Below are 14,056 nucleotides of genomic sequence, written 5' to 3'. Positions count from 1 at the left end.
TAAACGCAGCGTGAGGCCTGCTTTTGCCAGCATAAGAGTTTGAAAAAGTAAAAAAAAAAATTTTCACTCATTTATAATTTAAAAATACTTTTAACAAAGGTAAGTTTATTTTTAGCCCCGTAAAAAACATTAATTTATTTTCAAAAAATTTAATTTTTGTTTAAAATATTTATTTTCATGTAATTTTAGCTAATTTTAAAAACATGATTTAATTTTTTTTTTATGTTTTGATGTCTTTTTGGATTGACCTCCATTCATACTTTTGACATGTCGAAGCTGTCAAAAGTATGAAGGGAGATTCCCTTCTCCCATTGGTTCCCCATGGCCCACGTGATCCCAGGGATGCTTGCGAACCGCCTGCGCCGCTGGGGTACCTGGGCCCTGCGCATTTCGTCGTGGAGACGCCCAGGAGCGGAAATGGCCGGACCTCAGGAGCCCTCGGGTAAGGGCGTCGATTTTTCCAGATCAGAGGACTCCGCACGCAGGAAGTATCTGAGCGGAAAATCTGGGCCATAGTGCCCGAGGCAGAAGCTGCCCAGTTCTGCCGCCATTTAACTCTTGAGGACGTGGTTATCAAGTGCAGAGATTCTGTTCGGCTGTGTTGGTTTTCTTGCCGCAATTTGCCCGAAATCGGCCAAACCAGCGCAAAAGATCGAGGAATCTCAAGCACAAATTACGTCCGGCGCAAATCGAGTTACCGCAATCTTTTGCGCTGGTTTAACAAACATCGCGCTGGAAGCCAGCCCCGCCCACAAAGCTGGCCACGCCCCCACCAGATCGAATTAACCACCACAGTGAGTTTCCGCTAATTGAGCCTGTTAGCAAGCCTTCGCGGAGGCTTTTCAAATCAGGCTGTGGTTTTTTTACGCGCAAGGACTCTAATAGGCACCTTTTAAAAAGTATTTCTGTATTTTTTTTAATTTACTAAGAAGCTGACTGCTGTACCCCAATGTAATTAGTAAATGGGTCTGTGTAGCTTTTTCAACGTCATTTTCAGTCATTTAAAATCTGGTTACTCACAGGTGGTGGACTAGTAAATGCTTATTTTTTTATGATAAACCCATTTTCCTCTGTATTAATAAAACTGTACCAGATTACCACTCTTCAACATAGCAAGGAATGATTTTTAATGCAAAATGTTATCATTTTTTCATTATAATATTACATTCTAAAACACTGCCTGATTGCGCTGGTTCATGGAAGATTTTGCATTTGTCGATATGGAAATGAGTTTGAGCGGAAACTTGAGCAAAAAAAAAAAATCACTTCTGAAAACGAACACAATTTTGAGTGCAGTGTGTGCCCAAAGCGGAAACACTTGGCCATAATAGAGCGTTGCGGTGTCAGAGGTTGTGGGGGCACATGGAAAGAGAAGAAAGGGTATGTTGAAGAACATTGCGGGCTGAGTGTGAAAGCTGCATCAGGTGAGTGGCACTTTGTTGCAGAGCTGGGATTCGGTTGCGCATCTTCCCACATGGAGCCAACCTGATGCCTCAGTCCAAGCTTTGCAAGCAGTGTTCACCTAGACAGCGCAATGGACAACATGAGCTGAAACATTTCCTCCTGTGCTGTTTTTGGTGAAATTGTTTCAAAGGAAAATTGAAGCTAAGGTTTGCAGCTAGGACCATTTGATGGCCAAGGATATCGGGTCAATGGGCTGACAACCTTCTGAAGTACAATTGTGGATTACACTCCCTCCTTCACACAACCGGTCACTTCAAAATGGTCTGTGATGCGAAGTGGAAAGAGATGGCTTGTGTCACCAATGAGTCACAATTGTGTCACCATTTAATCACCATTGTGTTCACACTCTTGTCCCCATAAAAGTGAACATACTTTCCATATTGCCTCCTCTCCCACTATAACATCTGACAGTGAAATGTCCTGGGACAGTTCACCGTCATTCTCCGCAGACTTTGTAAACCATGGGTTCTCGAATGCTTTGGGACTTGGTGTTAATTCGTGCAAAAGAGGTTGGGTTGAATCTGATCTGAGGAAGAGTGGGGGTGGAGCTTTCCGGCCTTTATAGTGCAGCACAGTGGCATAGGGAGTCACCCCAGAGGCATTGTCAATGGCGCTGGCCTGGGTCTCTGAAAAACAGTACAGAGACTCTCCACCGCTGGGGCTCTGTCCATCGCTGTTCATGCTCATCGTCTTTCCGTCTTCTACCAAGTGGATTGATTTTATTACAAAGGCCGAGTTCTTTCTAGTGTCTCGATGAAGCAGAGTAAAAGAGGAAACGATGCAGTCAGGAGCTCCTTCCGAACAATTCCAATCCTTAAACAAATCAAACATCTCAAATTGCATCACTCTTATTAAACATGAATCATACACAGAGATTCTATAAAATCATAATCAATTCTATGCACAGTATCTGAGTAATTAAATTCTACCACAAAAATAATGCCAAATATTAAATAGCGTACTGGGAATTACCTTCATTTCGTTATTGAAAGATCAATGTTTTCAGTTTGGAAGGTGAAAGGGTTTTAGTCCAAATTCAACTCTAACCCTAATCCTAACTCCAACCCTAACTCCAACCCTCACTCACACCCTCGCTCACACCCTCGCTCACACCCTCGCTCACACCCTCACTCACACCCACACTCACACCCACACTCACACTCACACCCACACTCACACCCACACTCACACCCTCACTCACACCCTCACTCACACCCTCTCACACTCACACTCACACTCACACCCACACTCACACCCACACTCACACCCACGCTCACACCCACGCTCACACCCTCGCTCACACCCACGCTCGCACCCACACTCACACCCTCGCTCGCACCCACTCACACCCACACTCACACCCTCGCTCACACCCTCAGTCACACCCTCACTCACACCCACACTCACACCCACACTCACACCCACACTCACACCCACACTCACACCCTCCCTCACACCCACACTCACACCCACACCCTCACTCACACCCACACTCACACCCACACTCACACCCTCGCTCGCACCCACACTCACACCCTCGCTCACACCCACACTCACACCCTCGCTCACACCCACACTCACACCCTCGCTCACACCCACACTCACACCCTCGCTCGCACCCACACTCACACCCTCGCTCACACCCACACTCACACCCACACTCACACCCACACTCACACCCTCGCTCACACCCTCGCTCACACCCTCGCTCACACCCTCGCTCACACTCACACCCACACTCACACCCACACTCACACCCACACTCACACCCTCGCTCACACCCACACTCACACCCTCGCTCACACCCACACTCACACCCTCGCTCACACCCTCGCTCACACCCTCACTCACACCCACACTCACACCCACACTCACACCCTCGCTCGCACCCTCACTCACACCCACACTCACACCCTCGCTCACACCCTCGCTCACACCCTCGCTCACAACCCAGACATAACCTGAACCTGGCAGTTATGGGCATCGAAGCCAACAGAAATTAGGCATCCTTACATAGGAAAAGGAAAGAAACAGGACAGCAAAACTACAAACTATCACCAGAGGACATCAACTAGGATTAAACAAACGATCTGCGAGCCCAACAGAAAGGCAGAAACCCAAACTCGAACTGTAATGCAGACCTGACATTAACTGCAGCATAAACGTTAATGTTCCAACCTAATCCCTTAACCTGGCCCTGATCCTCTACCTCTCCTCCAACCCTAATATTCATACTATGCCTACCGATACCTCTACTTCAACTGTAACACCTATAAACCTATAACTTAATGCACGCCCTGGCCCTAGTGCAGAGTCTGACTCTACCCCCTAACACAACTCTTAAGCCTAACTCTAAATCCCATTTCTAAATCTAAATCCTAACACTTAGCAAACCTCGAGCTTTACACCGGCGACACTCCTCTAATGTTAACATTACAGCTAATTGCATTGAGGCAGCCCTCACCCCCAGCGATACGCAGACCCCAGTCCTAATGCAACTAAGTTCAACATGGTGAGTTATGCAGACAAGACAATCCAATACAAGAACCATAACCAGTATTGCCAAAGAAATCTGGACAGGGAGCATAAAAGTTGTCCAATTCGAGCTGGCAGTGGCAATGTAACAAAATCGGCAGCAATAGATAAGAGCATCAAAGGGGGAAGGACAACTGCCGTCTGCTCAAAGATTCTATACTAACATAAGCCTAAACACTAAACACTGACCATAAACATAGCCCAGCCTTACACAGCAGTGATCCTCATTCGAAAAATAACCACAAAGTTAATTAATGACATTAACACTAATTCTAAAATAAGCCCTAACCCTAACTGCTCACCTTAAGCTTCACTTTAGGTTCAGCTCTAAGCAAGGGAATACACCATAACACACCACAGAAACACTCCAGACACAGAAACAGTCCAGACACAGAAACACTCCAGACACAGAAACACTCCACAGCACAGAAACACTCCAGACACAGAAACACTCCACACACAGACACTCCACACACAGAAACACTCCACAGCACAGAAACACTCCAGACACAGAAACACTCCACACTACAGAAACACTCCACACACAGAAACACTCCACACACAGAAACACTCCACACTACAGATCCACACACAGAAACACTCCACACACAGAAATACTCCACACTACAGAAACACTCCACACACAGAAACACTCCACACACAGAAAAACTCCACAAACAGAAATACTCCACACTACAGAAACACTCCACACTACAGAAACACTCCGCACACAGAAACACTCCGCACACAGAAACACTCCACACACAGAAAAACTCCACAAACAGAAATACTCCACACTACAGAAACACTCCACACTACAGAAATACTCCACACACAGAAACACTCCGCACACAGAAACACTCCACACTACAGAAACACTCCACACACAGAAACACTCCACACTACAGAAACACTCCACACTACAGAAACACTCCACACACAGAAATACTCCACACTAAAGAAACACTCCACACTACAGAAACACTCCACACACAGAAACACTCCACACACAGAAAAACTCCACACTACAGAAACACTCCGCACACAGAAACACTCCACACTACAGAAACACTCCACACACAGAAACACTCCACACTACAGAAACACTCCACACACAGAAACACTCCAGACACAGAAACACTCCACACACAGAAACACTCCAGACACAGAAACACTCCAGACACAGAAACACTCCACACTACAGAAACACTCCACACACAGAAACACTCCACACACAGAAACACTCCACACTACAGAAACACTCCACACTACAGATCCACACACAGAAACACGCCACACACAGAAACACTCCACACACAGAAATACTCCACACTAAAGAAACACTCCACACACAGAAACACTCCACACACAGAAACACTCCACACACAGAAACACTCCACACACAGAAAAACTCCACAAACAGAAATACTCCACACACAGAAACACTCCACACTACAGAAACACTCCACACTACAGAAACACTCCACACTACAGAAACACTCCACACACAGAAACACTCCACACTACAGAAACACTCCACACACAGAAACACTCCACACACAGAAATACTCCACACACAGAAAAACTCCACACTACAGAAACACTCCGCACACAGAAACACTCCACACTACAGAAACACTGCACAGCACAGAAACACTCCACACTACAGAAACACTCCGCACACAGAAACACTCCACACTACAGAAACACTCCGCACACAGAAACACTCCACACTACAGAAACACTCCACACTACAGAAACACTCCACACTACAGAAACACTGCACAGCACAGAAACACTCCACACTACAGAAACACTCCACACACAGAAACATTCCACACACAGAAATACTCCACACTAAAGAAACACTCCACACACAGAAACACTCCACACTACAGAAACACTCCACACACAGAAACACTCCACACACAGAAATACTCCACACTAAAGAAACACTCCACACTACAGAAAAACTCCACACTACAGAAACACTCCGCACACAGAAACACTCCACACACAGAAACACTCCACACACAGAAACACTCGACACACAGAAACACTCCACACTACAGAAACACTCCACACACAGAAACACTCCACACTACAGAAACACTCCACACACAGAAACACTCCACACACAGAAACACTCCACACTACAGAAACACTCCACACACAGAAACACTCCACACTACAGAAACACTCCGCACACAGAAACACTCCACACTACAGAAACACTCCACACTACAGAAACACTCCACACTACAGAAACACTCCGCACTACAGAAACACTCCACACTACAGAAACACTCCACACACAGAAACACTCCACACTACAGAAACACTCCAGACTACAGAAACACTCCACACTACAGAAACACTCCACACTACAGAAACAATCCACACTACAGAAACATTCCACACACAGAAACACTCCACACTACAGAAACACTCCACACGACAGAAACACTCCACACACCAGAAACACTCCACACAAACACTCCACACTACAGAAACACTCCGCACAACAGAAACACTCCACAGCACAGAAACACTCCACACACAGAAACACTCCACAGCACAGAAACACTCCACACTACAGAAACACTCCACACTACAGAAACACTCCACACACAGAAACACTCCGCACTACAGAAACACTCCGCACACAGAAACACTCCACACACAGAAACACTCCACACTACAGAAACACTCCGCACAACAGAAACACTCCACAGCACAGAAACACTCCACACACAGAAACACTCCACAGCACAGAAACACTCCACACTACAGAAACAATCCACACTACAGAAACACTCCACACTACAGAAACATTCCACACACAGAAACACTCCACACTACAGAAACACTCCACACAACAGAAACACTCCACACACAGAGACACTCCACACACAGGAACACTCCACACTACAGAAACACTCCACACTACAGAAACACTCCGCACACAGAAACACTCCACACACAGAAACACTCCACACACAGAAACACTCCACACACAGAAACACTCCACACACAGAAACACTCCACACTACAAAAACACTCCACACTACAGAAACACTCCACACACAGAAACAATCCACACACAGAAACACTCCACACTACAGAAACACTCCACACACAGAAACTCTCCACACTACAGAAACACTCCACACACAGAAACACTCCACACACAGAAACACTCCACACACAAAAAGAACTCCACACTACAGAAACACTCCACACTACAGAAACACTCCACACACAGATACACTCCACACACAAAAAGAACTCCACACTACAGAAACACTCCACACTACAGAAAAACTCCACACACAGAAACACTCCACACACAGAAACAATCCACACACAGAAGCACTCCACACTACAGAAACACTGCACACACAGAAACAATCCACACACAGAAACACTCCACACACAGAAACACTCCACACACAGAAACTCTCCACACACAGAAACACTCCACACACAGAAACACTCCACACACACAGAAACACTTCACACTACAGAAAAACTCCACAAACAGAAAAACTCAACACACAGAAACACTCCACACAAAGAAACACTCCACACACAGAAACACTCCACACACAGAAACAATCCACACACACAAACACTCCACACTACAGAAACATTCCACACTACAGAAACACTCCACACAGAAACACTCCACAAACAGAAACACCCCACACAAAGAAACACTCCACACACAGAAACACTCCACACTAATGAAACACTCCACACACAGAAACACTCCATGCACAGAAACACTCCACACACAGAAACACTCCACACTACAGAAACACTCCACACTACAGAAACACTCCACACACACAGAAACACTCCACACACAGAAACATTCCACGCAGAGAAACACTCCACACACAGAAACACTCCACACTACAGAAACACTCCACACACAGAAACAATCCACACACAGAAACACTCCACACTACAGAAACACTCCACACACAGAAAAATTCCACACTACAGAAACACTCCACACACAGAAACAATCCACACACAGAAACACTCCACACTACAGAAACACTCCACACACAGAAACAATCCACACACAGAAACACTCCACACGACAGAAACACTCCACACGACAGAAGCACTCCACATACAGAAAAACTCCACACACAGAAACACTCCACACACAGAAACACTCCACACTACAGAAACACTCCACATTACAGAAACACTCCACACACAGAAACACTCCACACTACAGGAGCACTCCACACACAGAAACACTCCACACTACAGAAATACTTCACACACAGAAACTCTCCACACACAGAAACACTCCACACTACAGAAACATTCCACACTACAGAAACACCCCACACTCCAGAAACACTCCACACACAGAAACACTCCACACACAGAAGCACTCCACACACAGAAACACTCCACACACAGATACACTCCACACACAAAAAGAACTCCACACTACAGAAACACTCCACACTACAGAAAAACTCCACACACAGAAACACTCCACACACAGAAACAATCCACACACAGAAGCACTCCACACTACAGAAACACTGCACACACAGAAACAATCCACACACAGAAACACTCCACACACAGAAACACTCCACACACAGAAACTCTCCACACACAGAAACACTCCACACACAGAAACACTCCACACACACAGAAACACTTCACACTACAGAAAAACTCCACAAACAGAAAAACTCAACACACAGAAACACTCCACACAAAGAAACACTCCACACACAGAAACACTCCACACACAGAAACAATCCACACACACAAACACTCCACACTACAGAAACATTCCACACTACAGAAACACTCCACACAGAAACACTCCACAAACAGAAACACCCCACACAAAGAAACACTCCACACACAGAAACACTCCACACTAATGAAACACTCCACACACAGAAACACTCCATGCACAGAAACACTCCACACACAGAAACACTCCACACTACAGAAACACTCCACACTACAGAAACACTCCACACACACAGAAACACTCCACACACAGAAACATTCCACGCAGAGAAACACTCCACACACAGAAACACTCCACACTACAGAAACACTCCACACACAGAAACAATCCACACACAGAAACACTCCACACTACAGAAACACTCCACACACAGAAAAATTCCACACTACAGAAACACTCCACACACAGAAACAATCCACACACAGAAACACTCCACACTACAGAAACACTCCACACACAGAAACAATCCACACACAGAAACACTCCACACGACAGAAACACTCCACACGACAGAAGCACTCCACATACAGAAAAACTCCACACACAGAAACACTCCACACACAGAAACACTCCACACTACAGAAACACTCCACATTACAGAAACACTCCACACACAGAAACACTCCACACTACAGGAGCACTCCACACACAGAAACACTCCACACTACAGAAATACTTCACACACAGAAACTCTCCACACACAGAAACACTCCACACTACAGAAACATTCCACACTACAGAAACACCCCACACTCCAGAAACACTCCACACACAGAAACACTCCACACACAGAAGCACTCCACACACAGAAACACTCCACACTACAGAAACATTCCACACACAGAAACACTCCACACAGAAACACTCCACACTACAGAAACACTCCACAGCACAGAAACACTCCACACACAGAAACACTCCACACACAGAAACACTCCACACAGAAACACTCCACACTACAGAAACACTCCACACACAGAAACACTCCACACACAGAAACACTCCACACTACAGAAATACTCCACACACTGAAACACTCCACACTACAGAAACACTCCACACTACAGAAACACTCCACACACAGAAACACTCCACACACAGAAACACTCCACACACAGGAACACTCCACACTACAGAAACACTCCACACTACAGAAACACTACACACACAGAAACACTCCACACTGCAGAAGCACTCCACACACAGAAACACTCCACACACAGAAACACTCCACACACGAGAAACACTCCACACACCAGAAACACTCCACACTACAGAAACATTTCACACACAGAAACACTCCACACTACAGAAACACTCCAGCACAGAAACACTCCACACACAGAAACACTCCACACACAGAAACACTCCACACACAGAAACACTCCACACTACAGAAACACTCCACACACAGAAACACTCCACACACAGAAACACTCCACACACAGAAACACTCCACACACAGAAACACTCCACACACAGAAACACTCCAAACACACAAACACTCCGCACAGAAACACTCCACACTACAGAAACACTCCACACTACAGAAACACTCCACAGCACAGAAACACTCCACACAGAAACACTCCACACACAGAAACACTCCACGCTACAGAAACACTCCACACAGAAACACTCCACACTACAGAAACACTCCACAGCACAGAAACACTCCACACACAGAAAATCTCCACACAGAATCACTCCACACACAGAAACACTCCACACAGAAACACTCCACACTACAGAAACACTCCACAGCACAGAAACACTCCACACACAGAAACACTCCACACACAGAAACACTCCACACACAGAAACACTCCACACACAGAAACACTCCACACTACAGAAACATTCCACACACACAGAAACACTCCACACAGAAACACTCCGCACAACAGAAACACTCCACAGCACAGAAACACTCCACAGCACAGAAACACTCCACAGCACAGAAACACTCCACACTACAGAAACACTCCACACTACAGAAACAATCCACACTACAGAAACACTCCACACTACAGAAACATTCCACACACAGAAACACTCCACACTACAGAAACACTCCACACAACAGAAACACTCCACACACAGAGACACTCCACACACAGGAACACTCCACACTACAGAAACACTCCACACTACAGAAACACTCCGCACACAGAAACACTCCACACACAGAAACACTCCACACACAGAAACACTCCACACACAGAAACACTCCACACACAGAAACACTCCACACTACAAAAACACTCCACACTACAGAAACAGTCCACACACAGAAACAATCCACACACAGAAACACTCCACACTACAGAAACACTCCACACACAGAAACTCTCCACACTACAGAAACACTCCACACACAGAAACACTCCACACACAGAAACACTCCACACTACAGAAACACTCCACACACAGAAAAATTCCACACTACAGAAACACTCCACACACAGAAACAATCCACACACAGAAACACTCCACACTACAGAAACACTCCACACACAGAAACAATCCACACACAGAAACACTCCACACGACAGAAACACTCCACACGACAGAAGCACTCCACATACAGAAAAACTCCACACACAGAAACACTCCACACACAGAAACACTCCACACTACAGAAACACTCCACATTACAGAAACACTCCACACACAGAAACACTCCACACTACAGGAGCACTCCACACACAGAAACACTCCACACTACAGAAATACTTCACACACAGAAACTCTCCACACACAGAAACACTCCACACTACAGAAACATTCCACACTACAGAAACACCCCACACTCCAGAAACACTCCACACACAGAAACACTCCACACACAGAAGCACTCCACACACAGAAACACTCCACACACAGATACACTCCACACACAAAAAGAACTCCACACTACAGAAACACTCCACACTACAGAAAAACTCCACACACAGAAACACTCCACACACAGAAACAATCCACACACAGAAGCACTCCACACTACAGAAACACTGCACACACAGAAACAATCCACACACAGAAACACTCCACACACAGAAACACTCCACACACAGAAACTCTCCACACACAGAAACACTCCACACACAGAAACACTCCACACACACAGAAACACTTCACACTACAGAAAAACTCCACAAACAGAAAAACTCAACACACAGAAACACTCCACACAAAGAAACACTCCACACACAGAAACACTCCACACACAGAAACAATCCACACACACAAACACTCCACACTACAGAAACATTCCACACTACAGAAACACTCCACACAGAAACACTCCACAAACAGAAACACCCCACACAAAGAAACACTCCACACACAGAAACACTCCACACTAATGAAACACTCCACACACAGAAACACTCCATGCACAGAAACACTCCACACACAGAAACACTCCACACTACAGAAACACTCCACACTACAGAAACACTCCACACACACAGAAACACTCCACACACAGAAACATTCCACGCAGAGAAACACTCCACACACAGAAACACTCCACACTACAGAAACACTCCACACACAGAAACAATCCACACACAGAAACACTCCACACTACAGAAACACTCCACACACAGAAAAATTCCACACTACAGAAACACTCCACACACAGAAACAATCCACACACAGAAACACTCCACACTACAGAAACACTCCACACACAGAAACAATCCACACACAGAAACACTCCACACGACAGAAACACTCCACACGACAGAAGCACTCCACATACAGAAAAACTCCACACACAGAAACACTCCACACACAGAAACACTCCACACTACAGAAACACTCCACATTACAGAAACACTCCACACACAGAAACACTCCACACTACAGGAGCACTCCACACACAGAAACACTCCACACTACAGAAATACTTCACACACAGAAACTCTCCACACACAGAAACACTCCACACTACAGAAACATTCCACACTACAGAAACACCCCACACTCCAGAAACACTCCACACACAGAAACACTCCACACACAGAAGCACTCCACACACAGAAACACTCCACACTACAGAAACATTCCACACACAGAAACACTCCACACAGAAACACTCCACACTACAGAAACACTCCACAGCACAGAAACACTCCACACACAGAAACACTCCACACACAGAAACACTCCACACAGAAACACTCCACACTACAGAAACACTCCACACACAGAAACACTCCACACACAGAAACACTCCACACTACAGAAATACTCCACACACTGAAACACTCCACACTACAGAAACACTCCACACTACAGAAACACTCCACACACAGAAACACTCCACACACAGAAACACTCCACACACAGGAACACTCCACACTACAGAAACACTCCACACTACAGAAACACTACACACACAGAAACACTCCACACTGCAGAAGCACTCCACACACAGAAACACTCCACACACAGAAACACTCCACACACGAGAAACACTCCACACACCAGAAACACTCCACACTACAGAAACATTTCACACACAGAAACACTCCACACTACAGAAACACTCCAGCACAGAAACACTCCACACACAGAAACACTCCACACACAGAAACACTCCACACACAGAAACACTCCACACTACAGAAACACTCCACACACAGAAACACTCCACACACAGAAACACTCCACACACAGAAACACTCCACACACAGAAACACTCCACACACAGAAACACTCCACACACAGAAACACTCCACACACACAAACACTCCGCACAGAAACACTCCACACTACAGAAACACTCCACACTACAGAAACACTCCACAGCACAGAAACACTCCACACAGAAACACTCCACACACAGAAACACTCCACGCTACAGAAACACTCCACACAGAAACACTCCACACTACAGAAACACTCCACAGCACAGAAACACTCCACACACAGAAAATCTCCACACAGAATCACTCCACACACAGAAACACTCCACACAGAAACACTCCACACTACAGAAACACTCCACAGCACAGAAACACTCCACACACAGAAACACTCCACACACAGAAACACTCCACACACAGAAACACTCCACACACAGAAACACTCCACACTACAGAAACATTCCACACACACAGAAACACTCCACACAGAAACACTCCGCACAACAGAAACACTCCACAGCACAGAAACACTCCACAGCACAGAAACACTCCACAGCACAGAAACACTCCACACTACAGAAACACTCCACACTACAGA

At 45.8% G+C, this 14,056-nt stretch overlaps 1 protein-coding gene across 1 annotated transcript in view; it reads right to left on the bottom strand.

The window, feature by feature from the left end:
* Window positions 1-1,103: 1,103 nt before the first annotated feature.
* The window catches only part of LOC147103060 (granulocyte colony-stimulating factor receptor-like), a 348,122-nt gene continuing 335,169 nt past the window's right edge, over window positions 1,104-14,056 (bottom strand). The window contains 1 exon segment of the mRNA XM_085962336.1: window positions 1,104-2,277. Coding sequence (XP_085818462.1) covers window positions 1,789-2,277 — 489 coding nt within the window. The 3' untranslated portion in view covers window positions 1,104-1,788.

The sequence above is a fragment of the Somniosus microcephalus genome, chromosome 20 (assembly GCF_052327205.1).
Source record: "Somniosus microcephalus isolate GS21.2 chromosome 20, FLI_Smic_1.0, whole genome shotgun sequence".
NCBI classification, from domain to species: domain Eukaryota; kingdom Metazoa; phylum Chordata; class Chondrichthyes; order Squaliformes; family Somniosidae; genus Somniosus; species Somniosus microcephalus.
This window is presented reverse-complemented; position numbering and strand designations above follow the sequence as displayed.